The sequence below is a fragment of the Oncorhynchus gorbuscha genome, linkage group LG11 (assembly GCF_021184085.1).
Source record: "Oncorhynchus gorbuscha isolate QuinsamMale2020 ecotype Even-year linkage group LG11, OgorEven_v1.0, whole genome shotgun sequence".
Lineage (NCBI taxonomy): Eukaryota > Metazoa > Chordata > Actinopteri > Salmoniformes > Salmonidae > Oncorhynchus > Oncorhynchus gorbuscha.
This window is the reverse complement of record NC_060183.1, coordinates 26683303-26701372: the sequence shown is the minus strand read 5'-3', so window position 1 is coordinate 26701372 and position 18070 is coordinate 26683303. Positions and strand designations below refer to the sequence as shown.

Sequence of the window (18070 nt, the reverse complement as noted above, 5' to 3'; positions counted from 1 at the left end):
AACGCGTGTGTGTGTGTGTGTGTGTGTGTGTGTGTGTGTGTGTGTGTGTGTGTGTGTGTGTGTGTGTGTGTGTGTGTGTGTGTGTGTGTGTGTGTGTGTGTGTATAGTGTGTTTATGTGTTTATCACGCTGCGTGTAGGTGTGGAAAAGAGTTACCCGTCAGTCCTGGAGCCCTGTGCTGGTTGTCTCTAACTGTTGTGTGGAGAGCAGGAGGAGAGTTCGAGCCCTCGCGGACACAGGCTGCAAATATGTTTTATCTGCTCAATTTTACATGCTGTTTAAATGGGTCATGCATTGTTAATGCCTCACTCTCTCCACAGACATGGCAGCCGTGACCATCGCATTGTCATAATGGCTTGCGTTACTGGAGTAGGATGATGTTACACTGATCTGAAGTCAGTTTTGCTTTGTTCCCCCATAATGGTTAAGGTAAGGCATCGGGGAGGGTGAGCTGATCCTAGATACGTGCCCGAAGGGTAACTTCTGTTTGGAGCGGCGTATTACAAAGCGGTTTTATGGGCCCTTAGCCTTAGGTAGAGATCTAGGATCAGTGCTAACTTCTATTCCAAAGTTTTATGGCAGCTGACACAATGCAAGCGGGAGCCACAATTAATGATGCAGGAGGGTCTGGTCAGGGAGGGCCACTAATCATGCAAGTTTATGGTGGGATTAAAAGGAAAGATGGACCCCCTCTCTAAATTGTGTGTGGGTGTGTGGAGCTAATGATATAAACTGGAGGCTCTATGGGCCTCTGTGTAGTTTACATTTCATATAGTATGTAGGTAGACAATACACCCCTCCCTCCCTCTCGCATCTTGTAACAGGGTTGGTTATGTTTCCACTTGCCTCTAAAGAAATGTGTATTTAATGTTCAAGCATTCTTATTGGTTAGTTCAACTCTGATAACAATAAGGTGTGTTGTGATTGGCCCCGCTTGCAGATAGGGGAGATCGCGAACGTCAGGTCTCCCCAGTATGAACATGTGATGCAAGGGGTAGGTCACGTTCTGAATACTGCTTTCTATTTTACAATGTGTACAAGTTTGCTGTACGTTACTGATTTATACATGTGTGGGTATATGGTGCCTGTTAGGTATTGAGGGGCTTTCTGGGATGTGCTTTGGCATATGGTTGCTGTAAATAAGTGTGTTAGCTAGCATACACCGATGTAATGGTCACATAAGCCACTGCTAACACAGTTGTCTTCATGCTACAGATTTTGCCATCGACAGCCATCAATACCGTTAAGCCCTGCACAACTAACGTGCTGTTTCCCATTTAACAACAGGTATTTACACATGTTATATTTTGTATTGTATTTTTGTATTTTGTTCGCCCAGTATGAAAATGCGATGCAAGGGGTTTTGCCATCGACAGCCATCAATACCGTTAAGCCCTGCACAACTAACGTGCTGTTTCCCATTTAACAACAGAAATAAAGGCTCAACTGGGACCACTGGCCGAAGTGATTTATTTTGAGAAAACGCATGGAGTACATTATACATCTTACACTGGTGCCGTGACCCGGATCACTGGTTGCTGCGGAAAAAGGAGGAAGGTCAAAAGGGGGGTGAGTGTAACGGATGTGAAACGACTAGCTTAGTTAGCGGTGCGCGCTAAATAGCGTTTCAATCGGTGACGTCACTTGCTCTGAGACCTTGAAGTAGTTGTTCCCCTTGCTCTGCAAGGACCTCGGCTTTTGTGGAGCGATGGGTAACGATGCTTCGTGGGTGACTGTTGTTGATGGCGGCAGAGCCTGGTTCGTGCCCGGGTATGGGCGAGGGGACAGTCTAAAGTTATACTGTTACATACATACACAGACACGCAGTCTGGTGCTCAGTCCTGTGGGGCATGTTGACAACTTGGTGTGTATGTGTGACCATTTTTTTTTAATGGTAAACAGCCTGAGTTATTATTCCACCATCATTGGTTCTGTCATGTTTATGCTTACAGTGGTCTTATGAATGCCTTTTTTTTACAAGGTTTTTGTTTGGCGGATCTCATTGTTAGTGACATTTGTCAATTAAACTCGTGAATTTAACTTTTTTATGTCAAATTGGTTTACATTTGACCTGTAGTCCTAGTTGTCCTGAAAAGAAAACGGTAACACGCTTCAATGTGAGACTAAATATGAGGGCTTGCCAAGCAGATACATGAAAATCGGACTCATAGTCTGATTTGACTTGGGACTGATAGACTAGAAATGTTTTAAACCTATCTGCAGTATGGGTAACTATTAGATGTTCAATGTTTCTTCAGAAATTCTTTCAAAGGGAATAGTTTAACTATTAAAATGAGTGTTCAGTTCATGTTACAGGGTTGACCTTAAACCTGAGGGACAAACGCAAATGAATTACTAATCACATTAAATAAGTGAAACATTTTCAAAATGTAATCGTGGAACTACCTATTTATTCACTATATTGTGTGGCTTTCTTTACTTTATAATATTATAAAGGCTTATTTTATCTGTCAAAAATTCTCAGTAAGGCATTATAGGAAAGGGTGATACCTAGTCAGTTGTACAACTGAATGCCTTCAACTGAAATGTGTCTTCCGCATTTAACCCAACCCCTCTGAATCGGGGGGGGGGGCTACCTTACCTTCTGGCCTCGTGTTTTGTGGGTGAGTGTTGAAGCTGAGACCAACAAGAGGCACGCTAGAGGTGCGAGCCACAAGGCCCTAACCAAGGTAAGCCGGCCAAAGAGCTGTTTCTAAGCCGATGAGCAATCACATCCTAATGAGGGTCACTGACTGGAGGTCGATCCCCCCCGCACACATTAGACAGAGCTGGCAGGTGATTCAACAAACTCATGCAAACCAGTTGGCCTATGTTACACACATTTTATCCAGGGTGGTGTTCTTTTGGGTGCACTGTAGCAAAACATTTCGCAGTGTAAAACAAAAGCCAAGTATTTAGTTATTATTGCACAAGTTCAGAAATCTTGTTTCACTCAGTTTCTGACCATTTTTCTTTTGTTTTATCTCCTAAGCCTGACCCAGATGAGTGCAATGCTGTTGCTGAAGTGACTGGAATTCGAATGGCATTGACCCCAATGACACAATTGTGAACAGACTGTGGTCCACGCTGTAGGAACACTAGCCGCTTGAGGCGGATCAAGTAGAGTCACATAGAGGACAAAGAGGAGCAGCAAGGAGAAGAGGAGATGGGGTGAGTGTTTGCTAAACATGGCCACTAGCCTTGGGGTAAAGGAAAGGGACAAGACAACAAGGTGAGGGCAGACAGAATGGAAGTTTGTCATCTGAATGTTTGCTGAAGGCTCAGGCAAGGGGTTGATGACTGCATTAGTGTAAACAGTAGCTCTAGGGTGAAGAATTAGATGATGGAGTTGACTAGTATTATGTTATTGGAGGTTTTGGAGCTGACCAGTACTGATGAACTAGAACCTACTAGTACTGCGTTAGGGAGTAGAATGTGTTGGAGCTGACTAGTTCTGGGTGGCAGAGTTGACAGTGTGTTGTAGTTGATTGACTAGCTTTAGGTTATGGAGTAGAATGTAGTCACGAAAACAGAAATATCTTTGTCTAAAGCCACTTGCCAAACACTGCGCTCACTCCAATGACAAACACATTAAAAAAGGTTCAACAAAACACTGTATATGCAGAAGTGTGGCCCAAAATGGGTTTATTAAAAGCTCTGGTGAAAGCTTAGACCGTGACACAAGACCATGGCTTGCAATACCAGAGTAAGTCTCTGTGACTGGAGGCCAACACTGGCCTTGCCTTGGGCGCACCGCGCGACCTCGCACTCCAAGCCGCATGGAGACATCGCGGTGACGCTGTGAACTGTCACTTTGTGAAATGACACTGCTCACAGAGGCGGTAACTTGCTGGGGGGGGCTCCACAGCATGGAGGGAGAGAGGTGGGGGAAGGATTTAGGAGGAGAAACTGTGGTGAGCTGTGAGCACTAGAAAATGTCACACTAGAGGGCTCAAGTCTACTGACTAGGCACCAATCTATATGTGTAATGTTATGATAGAACAATAGTTTAGATTGAAGCCCTAGAATTTAACTGGATGTACTATACTGTTGTTGGCCTCCTTTTCTGAACAAGACTTTTGAGAGTAACTCGATGTTTCAAAGCTGGAATTCTAGTATTTCAGTTCTGGTTGACTGAATCAAATACAAGTAACTGCCAAAATAAAGGAAACACGTGAGTAAATGAAGGATACAACATATATTGAAAGCAAATGCTTCCACACAGGTGTGGTTCCTGAGTTAATTAAGCAATTAACGTCCCATAATGCTTAGGGTCATGTACTCTGAGATGGGTTTGAAAGAGGGGTCTCAAATGAGCAGTGTGTGTGTGTGTGTGTGTGTGTGTGTGTGTGTGTGTGTGTGTGTGTGTGTGTGTGTGTGTGTGTGTGTGTGTGTGTGTGTGTGTGTGTGTGTGTGTCAGTCACCAGATCTCAACACAATTGAACACTTAAAGGAGATTCTGGAGAGGTGCCTGAGACAGTGTTTTCCACCACCATCAACAAAAACACAAAATTATGGAATTTCTCATGGAAGAATGGTGTCACATCCCTCCAATAGTGTTCCATACACTTGTAGAATCATTGAAGCTGTTCTGACGGCTCGTGGTGGCCCAACAGCCTATTAAGGCACTATGTTGGTGTTTCCTTTATTTTGGCAGTTACCTGTGTATCAGCTATTGTGAGAAAAGATGACATTGTCAGTGTTGTGGTTTATACATGGCTGGCTATGTAGCAATAGCATGTTAAGGCCAACAACTTGAAGTTAACATTAAGGCAATGTTGTGGGTTGGGTATTTTCATGGTACCAAATCTAATTCTTTATCTCACTTATTCAAAACAATGTATGTTTCTGGTCTCTGTGTCTTTTAGATCCTGAGGGAGCTGGATGGATTACAGTCATGTTAACAAATAATAAAACCAGGGTTGAATTCTCTTCATTTAGCAGAGAAAGTTACTTTATTTCAGCATCACACATACAGCAAGACATATAGCAAAAACTGTGTTATAACTGGTTTCGTTCTGAGATTTCCCTCAAATGTAATTGTTCAAATACGAAATGTTAATTTTCACTAACACATCAATGTTATGTGGTGTCAGTGATTTGTTACGTTTTTTTCCCCTCCAAAGCACTTGTGGGTCTAGAAAATGTGTGTCACGTTGGCCCATTGTTTTTTTAAAAATGTTGTCGCTCTGGGCACGAAACTGGTTTGTTAAGCTTCATCTCGTTGTCTCAGATGGAATAATAATATAATTCCCTGACATTTCAGTCGGTACACTTTGTGTGCATCTTTTTGTGCTTCGTTTAGTTCAACACTTACATAAAATGCCATCTCAGGACAAGACAGGACAGAATCGAAAATAATTCCAGGACAATCTCATTACAATTGGCTCGTCTTGAGTTTTCCCAACCGCTTCATTCCTTTTTTTCATGACCTCATTCATCCCCTCATGTTTTCTCTCACTCTCTTCCTATAGCCAACAAATCCACGTTTTTGTCCGTTTCTCCGTTGTTCTTTCTCCACAGGTTGATGGTTTTAAAAAGGAAAATCTTCATCATCGCTGCAATGACCTGCATTCATTTGCAGCGGCAAAAAGATTTCAACCAATAAATAAAGTACATTTATAATATACATTGTCTCTTTTTGTACATCGTTTGGGTCAGTTGGTACAGTCTGGCTAGTCCGACCCCCTACATGAGCACACAGCTCTTGGCCCGGTTCTTTCTCATGGCAGGGGGGTGCTCCAGAACCTCAGTCCGGGGCGGTTGCTGGGAGACCCGCTTGAGGCCGCGGCGCGAGCCGCTGCGTTTTAGCTGGGGCCGGTGGAGGCGCGTTACCGAGGTCAGGGTGGTGACGTGGAAGACGTCGCGGACGCTGTTCTCCGAGTACTTAGAAGTGCACTCTGTGTAGGCCACAGCGCCGATCTGCCTCGCCAGGGTAGTGCCCTGGAGATGGAGAGAGATGAAGAGTTACGTTAAGAAATTAGAATTTACACTTTTCACAAGGGTGAGAACACAAGAGAGTGGAGGTTTTATAGGAAGAGAGAGTGAATTAATATGAGGTAGAGAATGTGGATTCAAACACACAGGGCATATTTCATGGCTTATTTTACAGGTGGCAGGTAGCCTAGTGGTTAGAGCACTGGGCCAATAACCGAAAAGGTTGCTGGTACGCCCTTGAGCAAGGCACTTAACCCTAATTTGCACCAAGGGTGCTGTACTACTATGGCTGGCCCTGTAAAACAAAACATCCATTGCACCTATCTGGTATATGTGACAATAAAACATTTGTGATATATATTTTTTATGGGATTCAATGCCTACAACGATACATAGATTTTTTTATCTGCATGTTCCATACTGCTCATTTTAATAAATCCCATCTAGTCACATAAACGTGTCGCTCTGGTCTATGCAGACCTTTGTTGCGTTCCAGGTCATCTTTATTAGTGTCTTGCTGCACAGATTCAGATCTCACAGTGTTTAACGTCTCAGGAATGCATTGGTATGATAAAGTGATCTTCTAAGATGTGCTCCACAAAAAAAGACCACCTGGAATGGGCCTATTATCTCCGAGAGATGAGTTGGGTCACTGGGTCTCTCTCTCCTTCTCCCCCTCATTTGGTTACAACGCCAATCACTGATTAAGTGATGATAACATTTCAATTTGTCATTTAGCATACGTTCTTATCCAGAGTGACTGTATTCATCTTAAGATAGCTAGGTAGGGCAACCACATATCACAGTCATAGTAAGAACATTTTTCCTCAAAGGAGCCATAAGCAAAGTCAGAGCTAGTGAGGGGGAAAAATGTAAATTGCGAGTGTTAGTTCACGAAAGGCTTCTTGAAGAGGTAGGGTTTCAGATGTTTTCGGAAGATGGGTAGTGACTCAGCTCTTCTAGCTTTGGTTTCACCATTGGAGTGCCAAGACAGAGAAGAGCTTGGACTGGGCTGAGTGGGAGCCAAGGGACCAGAGGTGGCAGAACATTCAGGTTTTTACATTTTTTTAACTAGGCAAGTCGGTTAAGAACAAATTCTTATTTACAATGATGGCCTACCCCGGCCAAACCTGGACGACGCTGGGCCAATTGTGCGCCGCCGTATGGGACTCCCAATCACGGCCGGATGCGATACAGCCTGCATCCAAACCAGGGACTGTAGTGACACCTCTTGCACTGAGATGCAGTGCCTTAGACCTGTGTGCCACTCGGGAGCTGGGGTGTAGAGTTTCAGCATAGCCTGAAGGTAGGGAGGGGCAGTTCCTCTTGCTGCTCCATAGGCAAGTACCATGGTCTTGTAGTGGATGTGAGCCCAGTGGAATGTCCGGATGAGCGAGGACATGGTAGAACTTGGTGGGCTGCAACATTCTGGATTAGTTGTAGGGGTTTGAAGGCACAAATGGGGAAACCAGCCAACAGCGAGTTTCTGTAGTCCAGACGGGAAATGACAAGTGCCTGGATTAAGACCTGTGCCATTTCCTGTGTGAGGTAGGGTCGTACTCTACGGATGTTGTAAGGATGAACCTGCAGGAGCGAGTCACTGCTTTGATGTTTGCAGAGGATGACAGAGTGTTGTCCCGGGTCATGCCAAGATTCTTTGCACTCTGGGAGGGGGACACCGTGTAGTTGACAAACGTGATGGAAAGGTCTTGGAGCGGGCGAATTTCCACGTGAGGAAGAGCAGCTCCGTCTTGTTGAGCTTGAGGTGATGGACAGACATTCCAAGCTGAGATATTTTCCAGGCACGCAAAGATGCGCGTCACCACCAACTAGTAGTGAGAGTACGTGATGCAGACACAGATCCTCTCCACGTGATCACGTCACTTGGTAGATTACATGCCATGTTCCATTCAGTGAGGGAACAATCCCCAGCCAGACACACAGCAGTATTATGATTATTATATCTCTGCAATATGTTTGTTGTGAGAATTCATTCATACAGAAGGAAACTGGCAACATTTAAGTCTCTGCTTAGACCCTAAGCAGATTATGGCAAAAGTCGTCGGGTTCATCTGCGATTCACCCTTGTGAAGAGCGGATTCCTTTGGGATTGAATTGGACAGCAAGTTGTAAATCTTAAATTGCTGGCAGTTGATTTGCATTACAGGCAGCGGTGCCCTTTGATCGAGGCTCTTTGAGGACAGCGAGCGAGTTCTGAGCTCAGAGTGTTTTGTGGAGCTTCAGTTAAGACTGAGGAAATCGAGCAAAGTGACATTAACGTAACCTGATAACCGGTCCCTCCTGATTGGCAACTCAATTGGGTTTGCTCAATGAAATTGGTTTCATGATTACATTTGTTTTTTTGGTAGTTGTTTTTCATGATCTTAGTAATGGTTTCATAAGCAGTTTGATGATCTTAATATATCGTGTTTTTTTTGTCTGCGTTGTAACTGTTTCCCGTCGTGTGTCTACTCTGCTGTAATTGACTGGCATGCCAAGGACATTTCTTCCCAAGCTCCTCTCTGGAGAAAATAGGGATGTGACTTAGTGTTTAAAGAATTGTCAACTCGTAAATAACATTAACATGAAAATAGGCCATTAAAATTCACAGCCTCCCGAGTCCGTCAGTCCGTCCCTCTCTGTTATTGCCGGAGGACATTGAAACAAAACAATTAAATTGTTCCACTTAGTGTTTGTCTCACTCCCTGGTATCAACTCTTTTAGGCTCTGTACTGTATGCTTTCATATTTGAGAAACTATTTGAACTAAGTGGCATTTTCAGAACTGGAATACTGTGTACATATTAGGACATGCGGTTACAGTGCCTTGCGAAAGTATTCGGCCCCCTTGAACTTTGCGACCTTTTGCCACATTTCAGGCTTCAAACATAAAGATATAAAACTGTATTTTTTTGTGAAGAATCAACAACAAGTGGGACACAATCATGAAGTGGAACGACATTTATTGGATATTTCAAACTTTTTTAACAAATCAAAAACTGAAAAATTGGGTGTGCAAAATTATTCAGCCCCGTTAAGTTAATACGTTGTAGCGCCACCTTTTGCTGCGATTACAGCTGTAAGTCGCTTGGGGTATGTCTCTATCAGTTTTGCACATCGAGAGACTGACATTTTTTCCCATTCCTCCTTGCAAAACAGCTCGAAGCTCAGTGAGGTTGGATGGAGAGCATTTGTGAACAGCAGTTTTCAGTTCGTTCCACAGATTCTCGATTGGATTCAGGTCTGGACTTTGACTTGGCCATTCTAACACCTGGATATGTTTTATTTTTGAACCATTCCATTGTAGGTTTTGCTTTATGTTTTGGATCATTGTCTTGTTGGAAGACAAATCTGTCCCAGTCTCAGGTCTTTTGCAGACTCCATCAGGTTTTCTTCCAGAATGGTCCTGTATTTGGCTCCATCCATCTTCCCATCAATTTTAACCATCTTCCCTGTCCCTGCTGAAGAAAAGCAGGCCCAAACCATGATGCTGCCACCACCATGTTTGACAGTGGGGATGGTGTGTTCAGGGTGATGAGCTGTGTTGCTTTTACGCCAAACATAACGTTTTGCATTGTTGACAAAAAGTTCAATTTTGGTTTCATCTGACCAGAGCACCTTCTTCCACATGTTTGGTGTGTCTCCCAGGTGGCGTGTGGCAAACTTTAAACGAACACTTTTTATGGATAGCTTTAAGAAATGTCTTTCTTCTTGCCACTCTTCCATAAAGGCCAGATTTGTGCAATATACGACTGATTGTTGTCCTATGGACAGAGTGTCCCACCTCAGCTGTAGATCTCTGCAGTTCATCCAGAGTGATCATGGGCCTCTTGGCTGCATCTCTGATCAGTCTTCTCCTTGTATGAGCTGAAAGTTTAGAGGGACGGCCAGGTCTTGGTAGATTTGCAGTGGTCTCATACTCCTTCCATTTCAATATTATCGCTTGCACAGTGCTCCTTGGGATGTTTAAAGCTTGGGAAATCTTTTTGTATACAAATCCGGCTTTAAACTTCTTCACGACAGTATCTCGGACCTGCCTGGTGTGTTCCTTGTTCTTCATGATGCTCTCTGTGCTTTTAACGGACCTCTGAGACTATCACAGTGCAGGTGCATTTATACGGAGACTTGATTACACACAGGTGGATTGTATTTATCATCATTAGTCATTTAGGTCAACATTGGATCATTCAGAGATCCTCACTGAACTTCTAGAGAGAGTTTGCTGCACTGAAAGTAAAGGGGCTGAATAATTTTGCACGCCCAATTTTTCAGTTTTTGATATGTTAAAAAAGTTTGAAATATCCAATAAATGTCCTTCCACTTCATGATTGTGTCCTACTTGTTGTTGATTCTTCACAAAAAAATACAGTTTTATATCTTTGTTTGAAGCCTGAAATGTGGCAAAAGGTCGCAAAGTTCAAGGGGGCCGAATACTTTCGCAAGGCACTGTATGTTAATACACAGTAGGTGCCCTCAGTACAAAAAAGTGTGTTTTAGTTTACCTCTATGCCGAGTTAGAGCTTTATGTATTGGAACATATCAGAATGTTAATGCTATGTTACATGAACGCTCTGAGAACAGTAGCTAGTAGAAGTGGACAATTTATTATTATTATTTTTAAATCCAAATAACTTCACAGATCTTCATTGTAAAAGGTTTAAACACTGTTTCCCATGCTTTTTCAAGGACCCATAAACAATTAATGAACAAGCACCTGTGGAACGGTCATTAAGACATTAACAGCTTATAGACGGTAGGCAATTAAGGTCACAGTTATGAAAACTTAGGACACCAAAGAGGCCTTTCTACTGACTCTGAAAAACACCAAAAGAAAGATGACCAGGGTCCCTGCTCATCTGTGTGAACGTGTCTTAGGCATGCTGCAAGGAGGCATGAGGACTGCAGATGTAGCCAGGGCAATAAATTGCAATGTCCGTACTGTGAGACACCTAAGACAGCGCTACAGGGAGACAGGACAGACAGCTGATCGTCCTCGCAGTGGCAGACCACGTGTTACAACACCTGCACAGGATCGGTACATCTGAACATCACACCTGCAGGACAGGTACAGGATGGCAACAACAACTGCCCGAGTTACACCAAGAATGCACAATCCCTCCATCAGTGCCCAGACTGTCTGCAATAGGCTGAGAGAGGCTGGACTGAGGGCTTGTAGGCCTGTTGTAAGGCAGATCCTCACCAGACATCACCGGCAATGGGCACAAACCCACCGTCGCTGGACCAGAGTTTAGGTGCTTTTAGGTGTTTTGCCATAGCTAATAGAATGTCTGATTTAGGGCATGACAGATAGTCTGAGCCATGCAAATGTCTGTGCCGTAGCTTTGTGTGTGCGCGAGCTCTTGCGCGTGTGTGTGAGCTGTGAAAGAGCAGTTGTGCACACATGTTTACACAGTGTGGACCGGTACATATCAACAAGTTTATACCGTAGAGGCATGTCTGTTTGTGCTTTAACCATGCCAGGTGTGTCTCTGCTTACACTGGGCACACACCTGAGAACAGCTCTACATCTTTACTGACGACCAACCCAAAGAGGAGAGAAACAACAGGCATAATGTAGGTAAGTGCAGTGAACAAAAATATTGTAAAAAAAAAAATATATATATATATATAAAAGTAGAGCGATGTTTCCAGAACAGTGTGTCACATTATCACATTGGCTACATCCCAAATGGCACCCTGTTCCCTTTTCATCAAGACTCATAGGGACCCCATTTGGGACGCCATAGTCCCCAACGTGCTCATAGTTCCTGGCGAAAGTTCTACCAAGAAATAGCTTCACGTTTTATTTGACCTGTTTTGACAGGTGTTACTATGTCATGCTAACGACATTGTTCTGAAGGTGTTATGCCATCGCAGTTCACAAGTGAACAGCTACTGGCATTGCCACACATGTTTCATAACACCCTCGCCTAAAGCGTACTGCTTGCTATGATATTTTCCTTTTACATTGTACTTCCATGCACAGTTCCAGGGACTACAATGGGTGCGTTACCAGGCCAGCACAGTACAGCTTGGCATGGATTGGCTCAGTCGTGAGAAACAGTCAGTCCTGACCTGTTCATGAGTGACTGGGATGAGTCGGAGTTTGGACAGCTCTCTCAGCACGTTGAGGTCCGTCCGCATGTCCAGCTTACATCCCACCAATACCACCTTGGCGTTAGGACAGAACTCCTGCGTCTCCCCCTGCCACTGTGGAGCAAGAGGAAGAAACGAGTCAGAACCGAGCGTAACAGGTGAGCACCAATATCCAAAACATATCTATTTTAAATATATGAAACTTGAGAGAAAATATATGTTTATCTCGTTCAGTTAATGTTATTTACATTGTATGGATATGTTATCACTACAATAACTCAATGGCCATTGAAATAACACACTGTCCATTGGAACAAGTTGCCACATGACAACTGAAGTATAGAACGGAGCACGAGTTCTGTCCACTATGAGCTCACAGCTTCAGTAACCACAACCACATCCAGACAACACTCCCTCAAGAGTTCCATCAGAAAGAATAACAACACACATTATGAAGCAGACAAGACTCAATGTTGACATGTCACACTCTGTACTGGGTAGCTATTCTCCCTACTGTCTGTGCTGGTCTGTCTCTCTGTCTCACTCACCCTATATCTCTGACTGCTTACAATATCGCTTCACATTATCCGTTGAATGATACCTCTCTGTTTCTACTCAATACAAACAATGCCTTTCTTGTAGACGACCGTCCACGTGATTATGGGCTCTGTTCATTAGTGTTAGTCATCATGTGCTGTTGTCTTGGATAAGGGCTTTCTGTTGAAGACGTACTGGTGAAGACTTAGACAAGTCACAAGGGCCAAGAGGCAGGGTCATTGTGTTTTATATACTGAATAGAAATATAAACGCAACGTTCAACAATTGAATTGATCTCAATGAGTTAGAGTTCATATGAGGAAATTTGTCAATTGAAATCAACTCAATAGGCCCTAATCTATGGATTTCACATGACTGGCAATACAGATATGCATCTGTTGGTCACAGATACCATTTAAAAAAATGGGCCTCATGATTTCGTCACGTTATTTTTGTGCATTCAAATTGCCATCGATAAAATGCTTTTTCATTGTCCGTAGCTTATGCCTGCCCATACCATAACCCCACTGCCACCATGGGGCACTCTGCTCACAACATTGACATCGGCAAACCGCTCACCCACACAACGGCATCCACGTGGTCTGCGGTTGTGAGGCCAGTTAGACGTACTGCCAAATTCTCTAAAACAATGTTGGAGGCAGCTTATGGTGGAGAAATTAACATTAAATTCTCTGGCAACAGCTCTGCTGTCAGCATGCCAATTGCAAGCATTGTGTTGTGTGACACAACTGCACATTTTTAAAGTGGACTTTTATTGTCCCCCAGCACAAGGTGCGCCTGTGTAATGATCATGCTGTGTAATCGGCTTCTTGATATGCCACACCAGTCAGGTGGATGGATTATCTTGGAAAAGGAGAATTGCTCACTAACAGGGATGTAAAAACATTTGTGCACAAAATTTGAGAGAAATAAGCTTTTTGTGCATATGGAACATTTCTGGGATCTTTTATTTCAGTTCATGAAACATGGGACCAACACTTTACATATTGCATATATATTTTTGTTCAGTATAAAAGGTTAATTAAAGCCTAACAACAGAGAGTGAATAACAGACAAAGAGCAGAGTGAATTGTCCATTTTCATTTCAAATTATTATTTTATATTTTTCTTCAGTATATAAGGTTAGGCAAAGCCAAACAACAGAGAGTGAATAACAGACAAAGATCAGAGTGAATTGTCCATTTTCATTTTCGAAGGATGAGAATGGTTAACGACAGAAATGATCAGTGATGCGCAACAATGATATGTACTGAAGATAACATTTTACAAATTGCACGTGAAGCCCCTCTAACGGTAGTTTCACTTCCTCATTCCCAGTAATTGTTTTGCCTGAAAACGGAAACGTAGGCAGTATTTCCTTATTACGTAACTATTAGGACATGTTCCCAAGGCCAGTAGGAAAATGTCTGACCAGTGTGTGTCTAATTCCATGTATTACACTATTACCCTTAACATGTGTTCTTTGCTTAAATAACATTTAAATCAAATCTAGGCCTATGCTCTGCTTCAATAACATTCTCTGATTCCCGGTAGCAGTACAGCTGAGCCACTGGTTGATCAAACAGGAGATTACAGCACACACGGCCAACAGGTCTATTACATAAGCAGCATGTATTATATATGCTAGTTGGATAGTGTCTTTGATTCTAGTGTGTGTGTGTGTGTGTGTGTGTGTGTGTGTGTGTGTGTGTGTGTGTGTGTGTGTGTGTGTGTGTGTGTGTGTGTGTGTGTGTGTGTGTGTGTGTGTGTGTGTGTGTGTGTGTGTGTGTGTGTGTGTGTGTGTGTGTGTGACTATGGGAGATACAAGATGATCTGTACTGTACTGAGGTCTGGGAGGAAGCCTGAGGACTGGGTGCGACAGCTGCCACATCATACTCTCAAGAGTCTCCAGTTGCTTTTTCGATTCTCCCCCCTTCTCACCCAAAGTGTTCATTCCCCCCCCTCTCAAAGATACAAAAGCATTAGATTAGTGAGGGGAAATTAACAAGGGCACACTTCGGGGAGAAGGGAACAGAATGGGAATTGGGCTCCATTTTCACCCTGGGAAAACCGGTCCCATCATAGGATCCCACAGGGAGGGAGGGGAGGACAAGGGGGTAGAGTTGAGAGGAAAGAAAGAGTGGCAGAGATAGAAGGATGTTGCCAGATACAGAGGAAGATTTGAGGTCACACAGAAATGCTGTGTGAAGAAAGCAGGAAAGCTTTACAGTGACAAGACAGAATCACTGATTAGTAATACAAAATCACTGATACCATGTGTCCTATATATATGTATATATGCCATTTAGCAGACGCTTTTATCCAAAGCGACTTACAGTCATGTGTGCATACATTCTACGTATGGGTGGTCCCGGGGATCGAACCCACTACCCTGGCGTTACAAGCGCCATGCTCTACCAACTGAGCTACAGAAGGACTACAGTGTCCTCACTTAACACTTGTCACTTCGACATGCTCTGGTACTTTGGCGACTATGAAAGTATTTTCTAAACCTCCTGCTTTGGGCTGGATGTGTCAATAAAGTTCATAGAGGCATAATCTATGAGCAGAATGACTGTTTCACCTCAATTAGCCACGAAATCCCTAGTTTGAAATCCACTGTTACATTTGAGTGACAGCTAGCAAGAGGCCTGCCCAGCATTATCCAATGAGGTTGCAGGGCGGGCTCAGTGGACACAGCAGAGAGCAAGAATGTGGTGCACATATGTAACGTAGTACGCAGTTTTCAGGGAGACCACTTTTGGCTCATGAGTGCTACTTTCAGAAATACTGGCTAAAAAGTGTACAAAAGTACCAAACCAAATGTCTTTAACAGTTTAATACTTAAAGGAAAATTCTATCCAAAAAAAAGATATTTTGGTATTTGCTTCATTAATTAGTCCATTGTTGATATAGTCACAAAAGCATTTGCATGCCAGCAATCAAGTTTTCAAGGTGTATAACTTTACAGAAATACAGCCGGTGTGATGCATTTTGCATCATAGTTTTCCTTTAACACTTGAGTGGAATTTATTGTTGGGACAGCTTTTGTTTGGCTTCAGTGGTATGAAAAATTTGACCACTATGTCAAATAGAAGCACTTGGCACTTGAAATATCACAGGGGGTCAAGAGCCCAATTCTGGAGGACTATTGTGAGAGGGGTGTATTCAACGCCCACCCGTGGCCTGTTGGCAAGAGATTAGCAAGGCATCTATTTAGGGTCACAGGTCAAGTGAGCCCTCAAGAGCCCCAAGTGGACCTCTATCAGAATTTTGGGGTACCCCTGCCCCCTCCTTCGGTTTTGTCTCGTGACTCAAAGAGTGGGGTATTTTATCTCTGAATGGCGATGCTGATGATGTCATGGGTGAGCGATGGGCTTGACATTAGGAATGTCCACTCCACCCAGTCAAAGGCATTCCTTGCCCACACAACTGATGTTCGCTATACACTATAAACAACAGTCTTTATCGTTCAAACAAAACGTGTAGATCTGTAGGTCCCAAATGGTGTGGCTCAAAGAAAGACTTCCACCAGAGTGTTCCACCAATTAGAAACCACAGAGGCTAGGACTTTGGGAAACAATGCCAAACTTCTCCCTCTTATTATTAAGTAAATGCATTTTTTTTTTGAAGAAGGCTGGGACAATGGATGGATTACACCTCATTTTGTGTTCATTTTGTGAGAAAATTACCTCAAAAAGGCCATAACATTAGCTTCTAGCCTTCGGTGGAACATTACCTAAGGGTCTGTGATGAGCCTGCATGCTTAAAAAAAATATATATATTTTTTTTTTCATTCCTATCTCGGCTACGTTGTTCTCACAAGCAGTGTCTCTTTTATATGTGGTCCTTACTGTTCTAAAAGGAGCTATAGGATCATTTGAGATAAGGAATCATCAACTACGTAGCCTCGAGTTTAGAGCTTTGGGCCAGTAACCGAAAGGTTGCTGGTTTGAATATCGGAGCCGAAAACGTAAAACAATAATAAGAATCTCAATCATTTCAAATCTTGCTAACATTTGTATACGATCACCTGTCGGAGTAGATTTACAAAATTAAAATCTCTTGGAGTTGATATCCTGTTGTTTTTACAATCTTTTATGTCCAACAATGAAGAGAGAGAAAAAATCAATGCTCTGAAACATTGGGGGCCAAATAAAACCACCCACTGGCCAAATTCGGGCCGCCAGTTGGCAAATCCTGTTTTATATGATATTTTATTGAACTGTAGCACAGACATGTGGCTTTGCTTCGTAGCTCACTGACCTTCTTCAGCACACTGTCCAGTGTCTCGGGGCGGCTGATGTCGAAACAGATGAGCACAGCGTCAGCGTCGGGATAGGCTAGCGGCCGCACATTGTTGTAGTAGGACGAGCCTGTGGACAAACGACAACACACAACACGTCATTCCTTTTGAATATCCAATTTGGTCAAATATGAAAGGACATGTATCATGGAACATAAATATTTTTAGGTAAGCAAGCTTTGCATGTTTAGCTTACACATTGCGATGTGAAACAATATTGTTTTTGAACCACCTAAAAAACAACTTCACTATCATGACTGCTTCAGACATTTGTTGTGTAGTGGGGGTGGCTCGCCGCACTTATGTGTAACCTTGCTCAAGACCTGACAACTCCCAGATCTAATGTCAAGGCTTTAGTTTATGGTTACAACTGTGTAAACACTCCTTTTTGATGGTGCGTTCAACAGAATTGACACCCTGTATTTTGGTATGGTGTTTGTCAGGGGGCTCTCTCTCTGAACTGACCATTGTGACCGGTGTGTGTGTGTTTCAAGTTTCAAAGTTTGTTCGCCATGTCCAACAGGTGTAAAACAGTACAGTGAAATTCCTACCTTCAGAGCTCTTTCCCAACAATGCAATGATCATCAGAATAATAATAGTGCCTTCAGAAAGTATTCATACCCTTTGACTTATTCCACATTTGGTTGTGTTATAGGCTGAATTCAAAATGTATTCAATAGATTTTCTTTCCGCACATACGCTACCAATCAAAAGTTTTAGAAATGAAAGACTTAGAAATGTCCTCATCAATTGATCAGAAATACAGTGTAGACATTGTTAATGTTGGAAATGACTATTGTTGCTGAAAACGACTGGTTTTTAATGGAATATTTTCATAGCTGTACAGAGGCCTATTATCAGCAACCATCACTCCTGTGTTCCAATAGCACGTTGTGTTAGCTAATCCAAGTTTATAATTTTAAAAGGTTAATTGATCATTAGAAAACACTTTTGCAATTATGTTAGCACAGCTGAAAAGTGTTGTTCTGATTAAAGAAGCAATAAAACTGTCCTTTAGACTAGTTGAGTATCTGGAGCATCAGCATTGGTGGGTTCGATTACAGGCTCAAAATGTCCAGAAACAAGGTACTTTCTTCTGAAACTCGTCAGTCTATTCTTGTTCTGAGAAATTAAGGCTATTCTATGTGAGAAATTGCCAAAAAACTTAAGATCTCATACAAAGCTGTGTACTACTC

The 18070-nt window shown here is 42.9% G+C and overlaps 1 protein-coding gene and 1 long non-coding RNA gene across 2 annotated transcripts in view; one reads left to right on the top strand and one right to left on the bottom strand.

The window, feature by feature from the left end:
• The first annotated feature begins 1284 nt into the window (after positions 1-1284).
• On the top strand, positions 1285-5065 carry LOC124048416. The gene is made up of 3 exons (XR_006841210.1): positions 1285-1568; positions 2992-3170; positions 4868-5065. It is a non-coding gene; the product is annotated as an uncharacterized LOC124048416 (long non-coding RNA).
• Positions 4928-18070, bottom strand: part of LOC124048415 (rho-related GTP-binding protein RhoN-like) — a 117835-nt gene continuing 104692 nt past the window's right edge. The window contains exons 3-5 of the mRNA XM_046369189.1: positions 16835-16944; positions 12011-12145; positions 4928-5942 (exon numbers count right to left, since the gene is read on the bottom strand). Of these exons, the coding sequence (XP_046225145.1) occupies positions 5688-5942; positions 12011-12145; positions 16835-16944 (500 nt within the window). The 3' untranslated portion in view covers positions 4928-5687. The remainder of the gene's footprint in view (positions 5943-12010; positions 12146-16834; positions 16945-18070) is intronic.